The 21,815-nt window shown below is 32.7% G+C and overlaps 2 protein-coding genes across 2 annotated transcripts; one reads left to right on the forward strand and one right to left on the reverse strand.

Moving 5' to 3' along the window:
* The first annotated feature begins 485 nt into the window (after nt 1-485).
* On the forward strand, nt 486-3,216 carry LOC131941574 (dnaJ homolog subfamily C member 17). Its single transcript, XM_059300882.1, has 2 exons — nt 486-1,022; nt 2,608-3,216. Exons 1-2 carry the CDS (start codon nt 622-624, stop codon nt 3,179-3,181), a joined length of 975 nt encoding a protein of 324 aa, XP_059156865.1. The 5' UTR covers nt 486-621; the 3' UTR covers nt 3,182-3,216.
* A 496-nt stretch (nt 3,217-3,712) lies between these two features.
* LOC131941591 (retinoblastoma-associated protein) lies at nt 3,713-18,781 on the reverse strand. Its single transcript, XM_059300908.1, has 27 exons — nt 18,639-18,781; nt 15,325-15,505; nt 15,017-15,072; nt 14,652-14,744; nt 14,297-14,428; nt 13,947-13,997; nt 13,661-13,746; nt 13,238-13,348; nt 13,042-13,130; nt 12,688-12,759; nt 12,493-12,602; nt 12,347-12,406; nt 12,138-12,225; nt 11,563-11,742; nt 11,252-11,366; nt 10,928-11,061; nt 10,552-10,602; nt 10,017-10,156; nt 9,540-9,685; nt 9,289-9,353; nt 9,048-9,125; nt 8,855-8,959; nt 8,550-8,669; nt 8,389-8,432; nt 8,092-8,215; nt 7,554-7,642; nt 3,713-6,367 (listed from the first exon to the last, which is right to left on the reverse strand). The coding sequence occupies exons 1-27, from the start codon at nt 18,677-18,679 to the stop codon at nt 6,328-6,330; spliced, it is 2,601 nt and encodes an 866-aa protein (XP_059156891.1). The 5' UTR covers nt 18,680-18,781; the 3' UTR covers nt 3,713-6,327.
* Nucleotides 18,782-21,815: the final 3,034 nt, after the last annotated feature.

The raw sequence follows: 21,815 nt of genomic DNA on the forward strand, positions 1-21,815 counted from the left end.
GTCAGTTTATTGGCTGTGGAGCTTAACTATCATCGTTTAACAATCGACCTTTAATTGATTGAGTGGTAGAGGAGAGTGCTATTGGAGGTAAGATGCAATTAAAAGTTGATCCAATTTGATGTAACTTCTAAAATGTATTTGTTGCAACTAAAGGGAAGTCAGCCGCGCAAATACAAAAGTGTTGAACAACCTTGAATGCTGAGTAGTCTTTCTTTTATTTAGAGCTTCTTTTAACTAATTCGCTAAAAGTAAAAAATCCTTTTTTTCTCAGTAATATAAATTGCAGACTGAATTTCAATTATTAATTAAAGAAATTAAAGATTTTTAAAATGTGTTTATGATTTTAGAATATAGTTAAGCTCTTCGTTAAAGCAAAAAAGAAATGAGTTATTGAGTGTATACTAGTTTATAGATTGTACGGGAGGCTACTGTAAAAATAAAAGCTCTCCGAAAATTAAGTTCAATTTCATACCATTTCCTGTTTCGCTATCACTGTAAACCAAAATAATAGCGTCGTCAACAATACGATTTACGGATTTACCCAACTAATATTAGATCTGATTAATTATTAAAGTAATACGTTAGTCCGACATACGAAGTAGAGACTGTTTGTCAAGCGATATGGCCACTGAAATTTATAAAAAAGATTTGTACGGGATTATCGGCGTACCCGAAGAAGCGACAGAAAAAGAAATTCTTCGGGGTTACAGAAAAAAAGCTCTTCAATGCCACCCTGACAAAAATCCAGACAACCCAAAAGCTGCTGAACTTTTTCATGAACTTTCAAGAGCATTAGAAATACTAACGGATATAGCTGCTAGAGCAGCATATGACCAATCACTCAAGGCTAAGAAGGTTGCTGCCGAAAGAACAAGAGTTTTAGACAGCAAGCGTAAAAAGTTTAAAGAAGATTTGGAAGCTCGAGAAAGGGCAGCATTTGAGATAAGACAGGCTGATGCAGCAGCAGAAGCTGAGAGGAAACTTCAAATAGAAATCAAAAGATTGAGAAAAGAAGGATCAAGGTAAGGCAATTATTTTTTTTAAAATCTAGATCTAGTAATCTAGATTGAACACATGTGATGAATTCCTTTTTTATGTCTACTACTAAAAAGTCTACTACTTATTACTAAAGTACTTAGATCTAGTACCTAGGTCTAGGGGTCGTCCATAAGTGACGTCACGCTTTTTTGACAATTTTTACCTCTCCCCCCTCCCCTCTGTCACACGTCGTCAGAAAAAGCCAGACCCCCCCTAAATAGTAAAATGACCTCACACCTCAGACTACAACCCCCCTCAAAATTGCAGTTGTCTGAATTTAGTCAAAATAGAGTATTTTAATCAATTCCTATTACAATTTATTAAAACATTTATCTAAAATGCGAAAAATAGAGTCTAAAATTCGTTTTCTAACATTGCTTTTTTATAATGCAAAAGTGTGACGTCGCACCAACTGACCCCTCCCCCTCATCACACACCGTCACAAAATTACGGACCCCCCTACGAGTGTGACGTCATTTATGGACGTCCCCCTAGCTTCTAGATTATAGATCTAGTACACTTATAACTAGTTATAACTTAACTCTCTCATTTGAAAATTGAGGGCAATGGCTGCAAATGATAAATTATAATTTCAAATATGTAGGCTACACAACATTGGCTTGATGATTGAAAGGTTATACTGATGGAAATGAATTTCAGGGTCTGTAAAATTTGGGATAATATAGACTTGCAGTACGCTTGCACCATATTAAAAAGTTAACTTAAATCCTGCGAGGTGGTATTCATATTCTACAGAATGGACGCAACTTGAAGATTCATTAAATATTTTTAAACTGTATTACATTTAAAATGAAAGTGGCTTTAATACTTTTATTAAGTTTTTCTGGGACTTTACTAAAGATTGGATGTATATATTTTTAGTATTTTCAGTAACTAAACAAAAAAATTAAAAAGCCAAAAACTATTTTATTTTTTCATTTTATCTCTCAAAATGTAAAAAATATTGGCATTGATAGATCATTTGGTTAAAAAAAAAGTTAATTTTATTTAAAATTTTATCAGCAAAGTTTTGAGTATGAATAACTGCTAAGCGGTGTTTTCAGAAGATTATAATTTAGGCTTGATTAATAAGAAAATAAAAATGTAGCCTTAAACTCACAAATTTGTTTTAAGTTCTCAACATCTGCAACTTTTATAACATTGAATCCAAAAAAATTAAATTATTTGAAATATTTTTAGGCTTAGGCCTAAGTTGTTTTTTTATTTTATTTTTACTGCCTCTTTGATGGCAAAATCTAAAAAAAACTTATTTTTTTAATCTATGTCAACAATAATGGTTGAGCCCTACTCGTCAAACTAGGCTGACTCCATTGATGCTTCCACCTCTAGGGGTCTATCAGAAGTATTCCTACATATTGGACCTTTTTGCCCACTTATTACAATCATCAGACCTGCACTAAACATAGAGACATTGAATGAATGAAGCAAATTTACCAAATCAGAAAATAAAATTTAGAAATTTGCAAAAGTTAAACTCGATATTTAAATAGATTTTTCAAGTCTTGTTTTGGCTTTATGTTTCTGTTAACTTTAAATTGTTTTTCACAGATTACTTGAACAGGAGCAAGAGCGGTTACGCAGAGAGTTACAGCGTTCCAGTTTAAATGATAACCTACAACCAAATAACCAGTCATCTGAACCTCAACGGATTAAACTGAAATGGAAGGCTCAAAAAGGAGACCCTTCTAATGGAGGCTACTCCAGTGATATATTAAAAGACATACTGGGATGTTATGGTCATATAAACACACTACTTGTCTCCAGCAAGCGCACTGGTAGTGCTATAGTTGAATTTGATGGAGTCTCAGCTGATATTTCAGATGAAAAAGGTCATACAGACAACCCCTTCACTATTGTGTGGTTGTCTGGCAAGCCAGATTGCCCGGATGAGTTCGACAAACTTGACAATTGTGATTTTACTAATGGGGCCAGTAAAAGGAATGACATATTTAGTACGTGTTCTGTGAAATTTGACTCTGGAAGTTCTGTCCCTCCTGTGAGTGGACCGGCATATTCAGAAGATGGGGAAAAAGATTTTGAAAGCTTGGTTTTGATGCGAATGCGACAAGCAGAGGAGAGGAAGAAGCTGACAGAACAGATGATGAAAGATGATGCTGAATAGTTTTTTTTTGGCCCAGATATCTTCATTGTAAATAAATTTATGATTCCATTGTTATTTTCAGTGTTATATTTTCAATATTCTGTTTGTATTTGACATTGTGAAATAATTTATACATTTCTCTTTGAAAACAAAACTAGTTCTGATGAGCACCTTTCATATAAAGGTGCACAGAGTAAATGTGTATTACATGTATTACTCTTGAGTTGTGTTTTATGGTATGTCAGTGATTTTGGTGACACCTCTTTTTTTATTGTGCTGTGTATTATCTAATTCTACTGTGTTGGGCAATAAAACATGCTTTTCTTACATCTCTTTTAAAATACTGTCTATAGAGGTGCACCAAGAATTAGATTATTGTCAGGTGAGATTGCAGGATCTGTGGGACAGGAAAAAGTAGGCTGAATGTATGTTTATTTTTGCTGACTTGCGAAATCCTGTATGCAGAACAAGATTATGGCTACACAAACAGGCAAAGGCTTGCGGCGTTAGAATTTTATACAACACTCCACCATGAACAAAAAAACCAAAGAATATGATGGAACAAATACTTTTATTTTACTTCAGCACATACAAGTAAAATACACATTGAAAAAGTTAAAAATACATCACATGACACTAAAAATTCAGCAGATTGATGTAGTTATAAACTGTCGATTGCTACTCTAAAATGTAAAATTACCGGTGCCTGAATCACAGTCACTTTAGTTGTTATTTCCCGACTGGATGATATAGCTCCTTATGTTTTTCTTAAGACCTCAGCTTTTCAATGTAATACAGTATTTTTTAAAACTCCAAAAACAATAACGACAATTTTTTTTTCCATAACATTTAAAAATAATAATGTATTATACTTGCAAATGGTTAAGCTGGTCAATTATACACACAAATGTATACATCTTTTAAAATAAATTATTTATTATGGCACACAATTATTAAAATGTACTTATACAAACCTAATTTTATAATCTGAAGTACAATATAGAGATATGAATACTGTTACATATTTTCCACAATGGATTTTTTTTTTTGCAAACTTAAAAAAACTAGTTAAAGTTACAATTTTTTTATAAACTGTTGAATTTGTATTATAAAACTAGTGTGTAAACTGAATTCGTTGTACTTTCAAATACCATTTTAAAAATTAAAATTCATTTGAATAGCTGCCATAGACCTAGCTTGTTAACTATTTGTTTAACATTTTAAAAATTTGACATTTTGACAAAAGGTGAAAAAAATACATCAAAGTTGTTTCAATCAAATATCTATATTTGAAATGTACAATCCTTTTGATAATGTACAATTTTTACATAAAAAGCTGTAGAATAAACAATTTATACTTTTAAAAGAAAACTACCTGCACTATTTTAAGTCAAATACTAACAGTGTGATATATAAAAAAATTTGTTAAAATGCAAGGACATTTTTAAAAACTTAAAGATACAAGAATATAAGTTGATCTGGAGAAAGTGATTGCATAGCTGAAAATGCTAAAATTGCTGCCAAGTAGGTACGGAAACCAGCTTAAAGGTGACTAGTGGTGTGATGTGAATGTAACTGAAATGATGGAGGGGGGAAAAAAGAGCTGTTCTTTCCTAAATACTGCCTTTACTAGACAAAGTCAACATTTCAAAAAAACAGAACATTGACGCTAACAATAATTACTACACTATACAAAAAATATTAACTTAATTGAGTTAAGTATGAGATTTGAGATCCAAACGAGAAAATGTGTCAATAACCAGTTAGTGCCAATGTATGACATTAAATATAATAGTGGGAATTTTACAGTTAAATATTTCCCTTCAGACTTGACATGGTAACAAAAAACTTATCAAAAAGAAGAGAAAATATTTCTTTTTAAATTAAATATTGTTTGGTACAACTAAAAATCTTATTCAAATATTTTGGAAATGTGTATCTGTAACACAGTGAATGAGTTTAATAACAAATGAACATGATTTGTCATTAAAAATCACCGTTAAACTATTACTTAACTATTCAAATAGAAAGTATTCACATGGTTTGGTAGCTTTAAAATTTTCTTTTTAGGTGCAAGACATGAACACATTATTAAATGTATACTGCAAGATTTTGCTTTGAACAGGGAAAGTTTGTCTAGTGTTTCTTTCTTTGTATGCATAATATATTTAAAAAATGCTACAAAACCAGGCACAAACTGTAAAAAATATTTAGGTAATTGTTTTTTCAAATTGTACAGGAAAGATTGAAAATTAATATACAATAAATAGGATTAGAACAAAACTGAATACACCAAAAAATATTTTTAATAAAGAAAATTCTTTTCACTTTGTAGGCACTTGCATGTAACATAATGGCAACAAGCTTCATTTACTTCGCATTTTGTGGTTGTCGCTTGCATAAATTTTAAAAATTGCATTACAAATTAAAAAATATTTATACAGATGTTAAATTTTAAATAAATCAGACAACTGGGCTTGCACTTCAATAATTAATATAAATTAATTTTACTGACCTTAGGGAAAAATAGTCTAAAACAAAAAAAATGAATGTACCCGATATAAAATGTATGTATATAACTCAATAAAAGCAATCAACATTTAATTTTGATTATTGATAGAACTTAATCTTTTAAAAGTTTAACAGTAGCCACTAGTTACATTTATATTAAAATGTGTAATAAACACATTTCTCTCCCATGAACAAGATTTCCTTGAAAAATCATGTTTAAGTCATTAAAACTACAATAAAGTATGATCTTTCTGTCATACACTTCTGCTTTGAGATCTTTTCTAAAATGTTTCTATAAATGGATAAGATAAATGCATAAAACAAAAAGTTTCTTCCAAGATAATACACAAAATAAATCATATTTTAAAAACTATATTCAGTATACACAAAGGGGAAATCATATACAATCCACTAAGTACTTGAGTGCACTTAAACATAAAAACTTTTAAAAATCGCTGCAAATTGAACCATTAGGATGGATACAATACTGATCAATCTACAAATAAATAATCAAGGACATTGCTATAGCTTTTGTACAATTATTTCTTCTATCTACCACTAAAGCACAGCTTAAGACTGCTGAAAGATCTAAATGAATGAACATCAATACACTAAGACTAACATCAATTTATTCTTTCAAACTTTGATTAATACGTTTATTGTAAAAGAGATTTCTTTGCTTTTGATGACGGTGACCTGGAAAAAAAATGTTTACAAATATATTTTTAAATGTGGATAAAAACCACAGGCCTAAGAATTACTACTAGTCTAGAGTTTTTAGGACATATTTTATGTAGGTGAACACAGGAAGAGTTCAATGTGTAGCCTACAATGGTTGTCTTAGTGACATTTATAAAAAAAAAAAACTATAGCATTTGACTATAAACAGTTAAAAGTGTAACAAATTAAACTAGGAAACTTTTAGTCTAAGTACTTGAATACTTTTACATACTTTAGCAGGGTTTATACTCCTATAAATTTTGGTACATTTTATCAAATCAGATAAGGCAAAAATTAACCCTGAGCAAGTTATAATTGTTAAAATTTGAGGTGCCACTGACTTCTACTGTGAATCCTGATATTCAATCACCCAAAGAATACAGCATTAATAAACCTAAGATTACTTACAGCAAAATAAACATTTTTTTATTAAAATCTGGATTACTCATAATTTAACAGATTTAGGTTATTTATTAATGTGAAATAGGATATTTATACAGCAATCCTTGGTTGTGCAACCAAAATCTAGTGCATTCTGCAGCTAACCCAATAGTCTGGAGTTCAGATCTCTGAAGACCCCAAGCTCTAATGGGTACCTGACTAACATTAGGTAAAGTAAAATACTCTTGTCAATTAACTCTACTTTATTTGCTCAATAGATTGCCAGGTGTTTTCATAGAAATTTATATTAACATATTACTAATCAATGCCAGTATTTTAATTGAGATAGTTTAAGATACATGACAGTTTTCGTATCTTCAGAACATCTTTGTTCTTAACTGAAATGTTGGAAGGGATTTCCTCCAACTCATTTAAGTATTACAAGTCAACTCATGTGCCATTAGTCTGTTGACTCCAGTTTAAGCCTACTTTTCTTTCTGGATTTTCTTCCATAGCCTTTGTCCAACCAAGAACAAACTTCAAGGCAGCAGTGGTTTGATGGGTTCCGATCCTCCCAGATCTGCCCAGGGGGTTCTAATTGGGACTACTTACTGGTTAGCAACCATGAGCTTTACGAACCCGACCACATAGATACCCATCACGACATGGTTTCAGGTGCTTTCCAGTTTTATGGTTTTTAAATGATTACACAAAATTATACTGAACTTGCCCACAATTCAATGATAATTGTATAAAAATGTCACAGTACATCTTTACTTACACTTCATCCATGTTTAAACGCTTCTTGGCAGAGGCACCAGGAAAACCTTTCTTAACTCTTTCATTGATATCTTTCAATTTCTCTGATGACTGAAACATGACATGTATTAATTAACTTGGTAGTTTTTACTAACTTAAATACTTGAACTAATTTAAGATGATTAATGTTAAAATAGGATTTAAAAAAACAAAAAAATTATTTCTGACTTTTTCATAAACGTTAATTTTTTTATAGGAAATTGTTAAAAATAGACAGTAAAACAACTTATGTTATGCTGTTTAAAATTAAGTACTATTCAAATCTTATGACAATTGAAAACTAAAATGCTTAAACAAGTGAAGAGGAATTTTTTTTATAGAAAATTGGCTCTTATATCCCTAACTTTGTGGGAACCCTACCCATCATATGTGAATCCACTTGCTAAAACTACTCCAGAACGTTATAATCATGGTTTATTAACGAAGATTATTACGCCATTGACAGAGTACTAACAGATTGTTAAACCAATCATGGAGTACTGACACAGAATGTTACTTACTCCAATTGTGTCCCCAAAGCTGTAAAGCAACCTAGTGGAAGGTGTCATCTGACTAGGGGAGGAAGGAGTTTTAAACACAGATTCCTTCAGCGGCGAGATCAGAAAATTCTTTTTTCCTGGTATGCTAATAAAAAGAAATGAAAGTAAAAATTGTTTTATTAAACTACAAACACTAATGGAAACAAAAACCAATCACATGTTTACTAGAACAATGGCTGCGTTAGGTGGCACAAAAAGCTAAATATTAGTTGTTTGTTGAATGCGGAATTATGACAAATATAGCTAGGATATACTTACACATAACTTGGGGACTGTTTTGGCATTGGAGATAGTTGTGGCCGCTAAAGGAAAAAAAAAAGCAAAAATTGCAATTTTAATTTTTTTTTTATAATGTTAATAATTAAAATGACAAGAATACAGGAGTTGCCATAAAATAAATTTAAAATTTCATAGCTTACACTTTCTCTGTTGGGTGAGAATTGTAAAATGTACATCTTGATGGTCTGGACAAAGACGCTGTTGTAAAAGTTGATGATGGATTCAGTCTGGTCTGGGCTGATGTAAACATCTTTAAAAACCTACGAAGCATAAAAACAAAGTACATGATAGTATGACTAATACTTTGGGTGCATTTTAGATGTGCACATATAAGAGACGTTTAGACTTTTAAGAAAAAAAGCACATATGGGAGACAGTAAGACTTTTTTTTAAAAATGTGAACTCTAAAAGTAAGCTTAATGTTGCGCTAAGCTTAATCACTAACCTCTGGTCTGGCATGTGGCATGTTTTTATATTCACTGACTATAGACTTGAATTTAATTTCATGCTCGGCAACTTTGCAGATACCATAGATGCAACACATAATGATCTATGTAAAAAAAAATTTTGAAGTCAAATATAAAATTTAATGAATTTAATAAGTAGCTAGATAAACCAACTAAAAAACTTTGAATTACCTGGTCAATGTGTCTGTTTTTTAAGAGTTCAGGCATTTTGGTCACACAATGCTCAAAACAAGTCCAAATTTTGTGTTGCTGTCAGACAAAATTCAATATAAAAATTAAAAACAATAAGCAAATTTATTTTATTTTCAAAATCTATCAAATAAATGTAATTTTTATTTATTGTAATTGATAAAAACTCCTCCAAACAGTTAACCAATAATTAACAAATGCAATAAATCTATTGAGCACTTACTAAATCACTAGCTATCCTCAGATCTGTACACAACTTTGTCTGTCTGGTAAAGCCTAGTCGCAGAACTAATAAAACAAAATTTAAAACAATAACACCAAATTGTGTTTGAACATTGAATAATTGTTGACATTTTAACATATGATTATTCAAATAAAATGAACAGAGACCAACAAATCCTAAGCAACTAATGGTTCTAAAAATCGAACCACAGGAGCAATGTGGAAAACATTAAAGATTATGATCAAACTTACCTCTCTTAAGGAAGTGTGCTAGAGACTGAGACTTTGGTTGAGTGTTGAGCTTTGAAGGCAGTGTGTGGTAGTGTGAAGATTCTGTGTGGGGTGGTGGGGTGGATCCTGTACTGTTTGATGAGCTTGGTCGACCAGGAGATAAAAACCTGACCAAAAGGTTACAATTATAGCACGTAAGGTCAAAGGGCATTTAAAGTACACATCACAGAAGGTCAAATCATACAAACTATACATGGTAATTTTAAAACAAGCATGCAAAATAAAAGCTAATTATAGTTAAAGAAACAGACAAACTGCACAGAAAGCAGATAACCAGAAGGTACATTATTTCAATTTTAGATTAAGTACAGCTTTATTTTAGAATTTCGGGCTACAATCATAGATGATTATTTACATGTTACATTTTTTTGTTTATTTAGATTAAAAAAATAAAAAATCTTCACTAAATTAGGCAATAAAGTGTGTTTAGCAACTTACAAGTCAACAGCACTTTTATTTGGCAGAGGAAGAGTTTGTGGGTGTGAAGAGAGGTCAGATGTTTTCACTGGGGAGACAGAAGGTGGGGTCCTTTGACCATGGTCCCAGTCACAACCAAAGGCGTCAAAAAGTATAGATTTCTGGAAACAAAGAATTCAAATTAATAACATGCAAAAAAAATAACATGCATCCATACCCCAGCAGACTGATAAATAGGTCTGAGACATAAACATTCAAAAATACGTAACAAGTATTGTTTGACTTTTATGTTCCTGTCATGGCTGTGCCCACTAATTTTTTTTTGTTGTTTATCATTTGTAATTTACGATGAAAAACTATTTGAAAATTCCAAATATCGGCTTTCTAGAAAGAAGGCTCTACCTACTGGCATACTAAGGATTGTTGTTGACAATTTATGTACAAATGTTGACTAAAATAATAAAATCAACTTTGTTGTTCTCTTCATATATATTTTTATTTAGTTCAGGAGCTAAGGGTTCAAAGGGTTTAGCTTGGAAGAAGACTAAATAGTTACCTCATTCCAAGCTAGACTTTCAAGAATCCTGATCTCATTATTATGAAGATGCTGCAATTAGAGAAACCTTCAGTCAGTTTAACACAAAAAAAAGTTACTATATTTTTAAATTTAGCAATAGCAATTCCTATATATTCATATTGCTGGTATAATCAGTAATGAAAGTTTTTTTTGTATTTAAATTTGTTTTCTCGTTCACTAGTAATACAAATATGGATCAGGCTAATCAGCAAACACCAAAAGAAATGCCCCATATTAAAAATATTGCAGTATCTGATAGCTGTAGCTTACATATCTATAAATAAAATTTACAGTAAGAAGCTTTTTTTTTTAAACGAGACATTTTAACAATTCTCAGCACAAAATTTGAAACTACCTTCACAACATCCACTGGCAACTTGGGCTCTGCTTTTATAAAACTCTCCACCACTTTATAAAACTCATAGGCTTGGAGTGAAAATATTTCTAATATCCATGGAAAAGAAAATGCAGTTTCTCCCACTTGTGCCCCTATACAAAGTAAGAAAAATATTGTAAACAAAATGTGACTTTTACATCAATTCATTTATGACTTGTTTATTAATGAGTTCTTAATGACAATAACTACCTTGGTATCAGACTTAGTAAATCAAATTATATTGTTTGTATGATGTAACAAAAAATGTAAAAGAAAATGTCAACACTAAAGAGACTGACTTACATGTTTGGCTGTATGTAGCTAAAACAACTTCCAGTGCACAAGCAAGTAAAGATTTGTGGAAACTTTCCTTATTCAACAAAGTACTTAAAACATTGGCAGCAAGATGATCAGACTCCTGAAATGATAGATACAAAGATTTTTATTAATACAGAGAGTTCAAAGGTCACAATGGCCAAGAAGTTGGCTACAGAATGTAATAAAACTGCTAATTTTAAGTCAACAACAGTGTAGTAAGCATACGTTCTTTTTTCCTATGGTTGAATTCTTGATCAACAACCCTCAAAATTCCCTACGCATGAATTACTACTCACTGTCAGCAGGATAGTCTCAAGAACTTTGAGATACAATTTTGCTCCTAAGCTGAACCTGTATTCAGCAAGGGTTGTTTTTGAATCAGCAGAAGGACAAACTGCCGAGTAGCCTTTGACAAAAGTTACTTTAAGGTTGGCCATTATTCTGTTGACTTCATCACTAGGATCCACAGTACATCTCTGAAGATTTAAAAAGCTTTCTTGAAACAAACATCAATGTAAACAAAATGTAAAAATGGTGTACTTCCAGTTTTAAAAGCAGGAGCTACAAATTTTCTCAATGACCACTGTCTTAAAACATCTATAACGCTATTGATTTAATATGTGAAGGAAGAGATTAGGCACTTAATGAATCCAAACTAACTGATACAGAAGGGTATTATATTTATTTCCATAGTGAAAAGTTTTTAAAGTCCAAACTGTGAAATTTTACAAATAATTATGTAGATCCTGCTTTTGATAAACATGGATATTACTTCTAAAAATATAACTGCTAATCTCTTTATTAATATGACCTTGACCAGTAAATACCAATAGCCCACAGGTGGAAAATATGTTTATAATTAGAAACAAACCTTAAAAAACTGCTTCAATCTATCACTTGGCACATCAGAAAGATCAGCAAAATTTTGTTGAAAATTTTGAATGGTGCTAACAGCCAATCTGCATTTTAAAAGACAATTTCATTGACCACCAATTAGACAGATGAGAGGAAATTTACTGCAAATGTAGAAACTTCTAAGGTGGTATACAAATATTCACAGAAATGTAGCATGAAATTTACCTGACTGGAGTCATCAGCTCTGGTGATAGCCTGGAATGTTTTTGTTCTTGAGTCTCTTGTCTAAAACAGAAACCACACATTTATTTAAAAATCTTTCTAAATCGTACAAGGAAATCTTTATAAATATAAATAAAAGAAAAACTTACTTGTTGACTTGTAATGGACGTAGATATGATTCTCCTTTAAGGAAATCCAATTCATTTACATCTCCCTCCTTCTGAAGTGCATTCTCGTATTTTTCCCGGAGGCGGTCAGACTGAGATAAGTAAAGTGCTCTTATAAGTATTTGCCACATTTATGCTAAGCTAGACAGTCAGCTAATATTTTATATAAAGTTTTACCTCTAGTTCTCCATCCTCATTCAGTAAATTTTGGAAAAAAGGTTCTGTGGTTTCTAAATGTAATTGTACAGTCTGAAAGAAAAATTATTTGCAGGAAAAAATAGACAAATAAGCAAAAATAAGACCTCTTATGAAACAGGTAAACTCTACTTTACTCGGCACAGGTTTGAAAAGAAACCTTACTCTTTTAAGATCATTGACTATCCAAAGGCAATGATAAAACAAACCAAATTCTCAAACTATGGGCCGAGTTCTTAATATAGCGTTATTTTCCTGAATTATCTATTATTAGAAAACCATCAACTTAAACTGAACGAAAATGTAAAAAAACTTGATGAATAGTTATCTTTTTACCTCTTTTACAGTCACATCAAATTCTTCAGCCAACTTTTTAAGCATGGTCACACCCTGTTCTTGAGGACTGTAGCTGAACTTGATTGCATCTGTAGAGAAACTGTTCTTTAAAATACCAACATAAAAAAAAACTCCCACAAATAACTCAAAAGAAATATAAAAACAAAACCCCATTTAACAAAAATTATGTTGTTACCATATGGAGAATTAAGAAGGAAAGATGGCGTCTGTCGCAACACAAACTCTAAGCAACACAGCAATAGTTGAAAGTGTTGAAAAAGCTCCTGGGTTGTGGGAAGCAAATGTTCTGAAGAGAAAAAAAGAAGTGTGATCAGTACAAAATATCACATAAATATATATATATATGATAACAAAATGCAGTTTATTATTAGTAGTGTGTTAATAAAGATATAGACAGTGATGGAAAACAAAAAACACATCAACACTCACTCAATCTACTTTATATATATATATATATATATATATATATATATATATATATATATATATATATATATATATATATATATATATATATATATATATACACACACACCTGAGTTAAAATTCCTGGTTGAGATTAGGTTTTATTGATAAAGGTAAAAAAAAGCATCCTTACCCTTGGCCAATAAATAAAGAACCCAGCACTGCTTCTTTCTGAATGGAACACCCTCTGTCACGGGTATTGGGGGAAGGGATGTTTCCCTGCACAAGTAAAAAAAAAACATTTGGATGCTGGAAAAAAGTAGCTACCCAACAACTTTATTAACTGAGTACATTTTTTAATCACAGAACAACATTACACTAGTCCCTCAAAAAACATTTTACAGGAGGTCCTCTAATAAATTCATGTAAACAAATTAAAGTAAGAGCCATGTGGGAATCAGCTCCAATCAAATACTCACTCTAGCCCTCCTCTGATGCTGTCTTCTCTAAAGACTGATGTGCACAGACGTCTGTAAATTAAATCATTTTGTAAACATGACTATTCTTAGACAGGAAAGATTTTACATTCACTAACACTACAAACTTTTAAACACTATCAAATACATCAAATTTAATTTTATAAACAAATGATTGCAATTAATCAGTTTGATATGTGCGGTCATTATTTATTATATTAAGCATATTACATTAATTAAAAAAACATCTACAACATGAAAATGGAGTAAAAATATAATGCAAAAGCAAAATAACTTAAAAGTGTTGTATTGTTTAAAAAAGAAAAGGTGTTTAGAAGCTTATGGCCACCTACCCCTGGAATGTATGAAACAATGCTGATACAACAAGGTAATTCCTCTCCAGCTTCATTAAATTTTCTTCCACTGACTTCGTCACCACCATCTTTCTCTTGATGACATCCATAGTTTTAAACAATGTATTTATGCTGAAAGAAAAATTATCAATTAATCAATGGAACTATCAATGAAGGCATAAAACCAAAACTTACTGCAAAAACTGCAAGCAGTGGGAAAGCTGAGTAGCCCAAGTAGGCTATTAGAAAAATTCATACTTATTTAAAAGGTTTTATTTTTTTTTTTACCAATTTGCTTAGTGCATAGAGTTTATTGAGCTAAAATTGTAAATTTAATGACATCTACGATACTCACTTGACATTAGCCTTTTGAAGAATGTCGGTGACTGTGATTGATGGCTCAAAGCTCCTGTGTTCCAGTAGAGGATCCATGGGGCCATACGGCAATCTGTGGATATTTTTATTCATTGAACTCTGACATTTAAATAATGGCAAAATTTCATTTCTACAAATCTGGAACATACATATTTTACTAAAGATGTGCTATTACTGCTACTTATAAAAACAAACTAAACCATTTTTAAGACACATAGTTAATATTTTCTTTTTGATGTTGTCAGTAATGAAACTAGCCAATTCTTATGTTCATTCTAATGAACTTAAGAATCCTTTATGTTTTTTGAAGTCATAAAGTGTTTATTTGTAAATTAGTTAACATACCTTGATTCAACAACAGCCATGTATATTATACTGGCAAACAAGCTTTTTTCTTCAATCTGGAAAAGCAAAAAACTAATTTTTTAGACAAAAACCTTAAGGTAACTAAACATCTACAATTAGATATATAGTGTTCATATTTTTAATATAAACAAAATCAATCAACTTAGGAGTTTCAATACTGTGCTACAAACATCAAGTATTTTATTTTGCAAAACAACCAATAGATATAAATAGCCCTGCTACAGGACAGGTCACTTGATAATTACCAAATGATAAAACAACGAGCAGGAGGTAATTTGTAATATTACCTGAGGTTCTGAATCAAAGATGCCAAGACGCAGAAGCTCTTGAACTATATGGTTTCCTCTCTGTTTGATATCATTAGTGATGGAGATTTCATGACAGAATTCATCATATTTTTGCAGACTAGCCTGATAAAGTAGTTCCTGCATGCTATTTTTAGACTGACTCCGAGCAAATTCAGAATGTCTGGAATATGGAAACATGAATAAATAAACCAAGTTAATAGCTGATTAATAAAACAGACATGCTATTTCATGATAGAATTCATCATATTTTTGCAGACTAGCCTGATAAAGTAGTTCCTACATGCTATTTTTAGACTGACTCCGAGCAAATTCAGTATGTCTGGAATATGGAAACATGAATAAATAAACCAAGTTAATAGCTGATTAATAAAACAGACATGCTATTTCATAACAATGAAAATAGCTGTGCTCTCTTCTGTACCTCATTCCCCAGACATGATAAATGCTATTGATATGTTATTGTAAGATATTAGGCTATCCCAGCTGTATATTTGCATGAAATGATAGTCGAACGGGAATAGCCGTATTGAGGGCTATTCCAGTTGATTGGGAAAAGCCCCATTTAATATGCCTATTTCCAACCAAATGGGAATAGCCTTGGCCTAACAATTTTAAACAGTAAATTAAATAAAACTAAATAATAATATGATGAAGCTCCAGATCTTCATAAAATGAAAAACCTTCAAAAAATACTATAAATATGGTGTGCCTAGCATCAGACTATAGTACATAATACAGTTGTAAGTACAATGACAGTTGCCGATAAGTTGCATTGTGATGTCAATTATGTTTCAACGGAAATCAATAGTAGGCCAGGCCACTGGTGAGTGTAATGCCTTAAACTGCAGCTTAAACTGGGCCTAAACACTGTTGCTGTTAGTGTTACTTATTTCATTTACACACTTGCTTTGTTTATGTTGCAATTTACTAATTTAGGGCCTAGGCCTAATTGTTTAAATTGCATAAATTATTAGATAAATTCTAAGTTGGCCATTCTAGGCCCATATGATATGGAATATGGCGAATATGACAATAGTCAATAATAAAATGATACTAACTAGTAACTTGAGTATATGGCCTATCTAATATAGATCTATATATATATATATATAACATCTTCACATATGACCTAGAATTTAGAATCTAATAATAGGGTTGTCGGTATCGGCCGAGATGGCGGTAAAAATATGACCCAAAATCTCCCATTACTTTCTGAAACCGGGCGCACGAGATTTGGTTTTGCATACTAATAAGTTTTTAATTTATGGTAATTAATTAAGTTTAAAAGGTCATTTCCTAATGTTAAATGAAAAGTAGAATGGTTTTCCCATTGTTGTGATGGCTTAGCAATCTGATTGCATGCTGTCTCTGCTTTGGTCTTTCCCCTGTATGAAGGCTAGTTTCAAATACGTTGGAATCACGATTTTTTAAAAGGTTATTCTAAATGAGAGTAGATTACCGAGCAGACATATCTTAAGTATGTGGAAATGATATTTGTTTTTGGATATTTTGACTCCGACATTAGATATACTCATCCAGAGGTGGTCACTGTATGTAGGTCGCGTTGCCACCATTGTTATATTTTTTAACCCGATCTTCCGGCCTTTAAGTTTGATCAACTAACAACAGCGTTCTTATTGAAGGTGCAAACAAATCTCCTAATTGTTGTTTTCAAAATATATTTACATACCCATCTTTGATTTTTTAACTCTAGTTCTAGTTTTGCAGAATACCTATGTTTTTCCTAAAATCCAATTTTGTCAGACTAGACTGACAAGAGTCAGACCTAGATCTAGGTTACCTGTCTGTTGCTATACACTAGCATTGTGCTAACTGCAATTTTAAGTATTCAAGTTCTACTAACCCTTAGCTATAGTTATATGCTGAAAATCAGAATCCATACACAATTCACAAAAAAAAACATTGATCTGATAACTTCAGTTCACTTATTACAAAATGGCTTATATGGACTCTACTTCACCTGCCCAAAATAACAAGGCAGTTATATACACATTACAGTGTTCAAGTCATTTACTTTAGATTTCTGACTATGTAGTTCTTTCATTCACTGTATTTATATAAAATATTGCTTTAGAAATATTTTCAGATTTGCGCAGCAGTTTTATAATAAAATGGCTTAAAGATGGACTCTATTTCACCTGCCCAAAATAATGAGGCAGTTATATGCATATAACAGTGTTCAAGTCATTTACTTTAGATTTCTAACTTTGTAGTTCTTTCATTTGCTGTATTTATATAAAATATGGCTTTAGAAACATTTTCATATTTGAGCAGCACACAGTTTTTTGGGGTTATGGGAGGAAGCCAACACAAAAATATAACTTCTGTATTATTTTTATTCATTTCAACAGCATTAACAAGTTCTATATATCATTCTAGTTAAACTCTGCAAATATGAACAAAATACAACTGCAAGTAAAATAACTATGCTCAATTTATTCAGGTATACCATGACTTGTCACAATTGGCCAATGCTAAAACAAGGGGATTCCACCCCTCACAAAAAAATTCGCTAAAAAAAACTATTTGAGCTAGACAGAAAATCTTTTTTGTTTTATTTTCATATAGTTGAGCTCTTGAAGAATATGTACTTTTTATTTTTATATGATGATTAGTGTTTTTTTTTACCAAAATACCTACTAATAATATCTAGATCTAGTTAAGATTTTATCTACTTATAGGATAGGCCCTAATCATACAATGTAGATCTAGATTTATCTAAATCTACTAGGCCTATCTCAAATTTAGATTCTAGATGATGCCAGATCATCAGGCTGACCTTTTTTTTTAATGCTTTGGCCTCCTGCTTTAATAAACTCAATAAAACTCATGTAAGTCATAATCCTAACAAAAACAATATTTTTATAATTATTTTAAGTAGATCTTTTGTTGCTGCCCTATACTCCACAGGGAGTGATGAGGAGTAAGTAAGTAAGGAGATCTAGATTCTAGATCTAGGGCACAGCTTAGCTTATGTGAGTCTTGCTTGATCACTATAACTTAGATCTATTATATTTAAGAATAGCCAGTATATTAGAAATCTATATTTAATTTAATTAACTGAAATCTAAAGCAGTCTTTTGCCTTAGTCTTATATACTTATTGGAACATGCATTTTTTGTATTAAGGGGGAGGGGGTGCAGTGGTACTTTTTCTTTATGGAGAGCTTTCTACCCACTACCGCCCTGGCATATTTTTCTAAATCATGCCGATAAATTTAATTTTTTGCTCAATCAACGGTAATATAATGTATTAAATAAATAATTACTTACATTTTGTTTTGACTTTCTTTACCGTCATCATCTAAGTTCATTTTGTATCTCAAGACTGGATCTAGAACTAGGATTTAGGAGCTTACAGATCGTGTCACAACAACAAAATATAGGCGGTGGCTCCCACCCAGCGACCTTCTTTCCCCGCGTAACGCACAACACTTCCTTTACAAGGCTAACCAATGATATCCGTTAGATTCCTCAGTTTTCTCCTAATTTAGTTCAGAGGCAAAAGGTTACGCGAGAGGGATTTTCCCGCCATCAGGGGAAAAAAACTATATTTGGACATGACGCTTCTTATCTTGAACTTGAGATGAAGATGTGAAATTTATAATTCTTAAAGAATTTTTGAATTATCCTAAGGAGGTAGATCTAGATCTAGGAAGGTGGGGGTTATCTTGTAATACGGGTAGTGGTGGTAGAGAGTAATGAAAGAGTAGTACCGGTTCCTGTTGTTTAGTTGTTTTTTGTAAATAAATTGATACACCAGGCTTAAAAGGGTCATCCATAAATGACGTCACGCTTTTTTGGACGATTTTCACCTCCCCTCCGTCACACGTCACAAAAAGCCAGACCCCCCCCCCGCTCCTAAAATGACGTCACACCTCAGCCTACAACCCCCCCCCCCCTCAAAACCGCAGTTGAATTTTTTTAAAGCATCGATATTTTTCCAAAATCTTGTCTGAACTCTGTCAATATAGAGTGTTTTAATCAATTCCTATTGCAATTTATTGAAAACAGTTTTCTAAAACGCGAAATAACTTCTTAAATTAGTTTTTAACATTGCTTTTGTATAATGCAAAAGTGTGACGTCGCGCCATCTGAACCCCCACCCCTCCCCCTCATCACACACCGTCACAAAATTACGGGACCCCCCCCCCCTCTCCCCCCTTCGAATGTGACGTCATTTATGGACGACCCCAAACTAAAAATCTAGGCATTTTACTTTAAGGACTAGATCCAGATCAATGTTTCTTCCAGACTTTTTTCTCCGGGGGGGCACTTGAAATCTTCGGGGGGGGGGGGGGGGGGGCGGTAAACTTTCTTCGGGGGGGGGGGGCGGACACTGTTAAAAGCATATATTTTCTATATAAATTATATAAATTTCATTTCGTTCGGGGGGGGGGGGGGGGGACGGTAAAAAATTTTCAGGTGGGGTTTCGCCCCCCCCCCCCCCGAAGAGATGCCTGGAAGAAACTCTGATCCAGATTTCTAGATCTAAAATAGAACTATATAATAGACGTTACAGCTTACTGTTAGTTATAATCTGGGGTGTGGTCATAATCGAGGGAGTGGGGGGGGGGGGGGTTAATACTCCAAAAAAGAACATATTTAGGACATTGGCAAATTAATTATAGGCTACCAAAATTTATAAAGCTTAAAATTGAGTAGGCCCTAGGCCTCAAGTGCCGCCAATATATCCACTTGGGTAGCTATGGAAGAGACGGGAGTCCGGCCGCCCAGAAAGCCTACCATAGGGTGCGTCAAAGATTGTAGGGGGGGGGGGGGAAGTTTCAGGAAATAAAGACAGGAAAAAAGTCACAAATGTGTATTTGCACGGAATTAATGCATAAGATTAGTTAAATTTAAGGAAACTCTAAATGCGACTTTTGTCATGATTAAGATTAGGTGCAAAGTTTAGCGGTATGGCTACGTACGACTATATTTAGAATCTAGTATCAATGTGCAGTAACTACGTGTAGATCGAGATGAAATCCGATTAAAAAGACGATTCTGGATAAAAATTCGCTTTCAATTACATTTTTCGTTTTTGGATCAATTTGAAGTTGAGGTTGTGATTATTTTGGTTTTCGTTTAGAGAAAAGAGACAACACTATCAACCAAGCGCCGGCTGTATTCCTTCCTCAACGGGCCATTTATCTCGTTAATTATAACTTTGCTATCATAATAATACGGTGTTGTTTACAGATTTGGATAACACTGTTAAATGCACATATTGCGGCGTGGAGCGTATTGGTGTGGGGTATGGTGTACTCCGTGTGTGTGTCATTGGGTGGGGGTAATGAGAAGTTGTCTGTATGGTGTAAGATGAATGATTGTATGTGAATATTGGGGTGTGTCGTGTTGCTTGCGGGTTATGGACATGGGCGGGGTGGTATTGGGTTTTGTTCATTGTGCTGTTTATTTGTCGTGAGGGTTGGGAGTGGTGTAAGTTGGGTGTGTGGAGTGGTGCGTGTTGGAAGTGTGAGCAGAGGCGTAGCGACCCTTCCCGGCGCCCGGGGCGAACTTTTAGTTTGGCGCCCCCCAATATATATATATATATATATATATATATATATATATATATATATATATATATATATATATATATATATATATGTGTGTGTGTGTGTGTGTGTGTGTGTCGTTCTCTAAAACTTAACGCCAATTAAATTCCCCTTAAGATGCAATATCCTTTGAAAAATTATGATTAGTATTGTCAGAGAACAGTCTCTGTTATGATATAGTACACACTTGGATTATAAATTTGTTAGATTAAGGTTATACAATTGACATACAATAGCAAATTATTGTTCACATTGGATTACGATATGGGTATTTCGTTGACTGTTTGATTATATAATGAAACAAGCTAGAGGAAACAAACTGGAATCCAACGGACACAACAACTCGAAGTCTTGGATTTATCAGATGTGCGCTGCCTTCTCGCACACAGTCAACAACAAATTCAGAACTAATTGTACTGGTTGAAGAAGCTGTAATAACCGGTTTAATGAGAGTAGCTGACGCCCATGACGTTCTGATTAGAATCAGCAGCGATAAAATACGTATTAACGTTTTAAATCGATGTGGAATTCAAATGCATTGTCAAAATAATTCGATCATGATCTATAGCTAAATATGATGTATCTTTTACGGTATGGCTCAGAGCTAGGTCAAAGACAGTAGAGAATGAAAAGGTGGTGGTTAGGACAAAATATGAGACAACAAAAAATAACATCACTATGCAGGTGCTTGTGTGAAGTCCATGGGGAAAGAGGAAGAGAAAAAGACTAAATAAGTCCTGAAGGAAATCGTTTGAAATAGAGAAGGGGTAGGGTGGATTATTAGGGTACGATCCTCATAAAAATCAAGTGAGTTGACGAAGTGTTGATTACGCCTATGTTCCTAATGGAGCCGAAACGAATAAACAGAAGAAAATCAAAAGAGCTTAAA

This window comes from Physella acuta, unplaced genomic scaffold, assembly GCF_028476545.2.
Source record: "Physella acuta isolate Inbredline_101_S28 unplaced genomic scaffold, ASM2847654v3 ptg000366l, whole genome shotgun sequence".
Classification (NCBI taxonomy): domain Eukaryota; kingdom Metazoa; phylum Mollusca; class Gastropoda; family Physidae; genus Physella; species Physella acuta.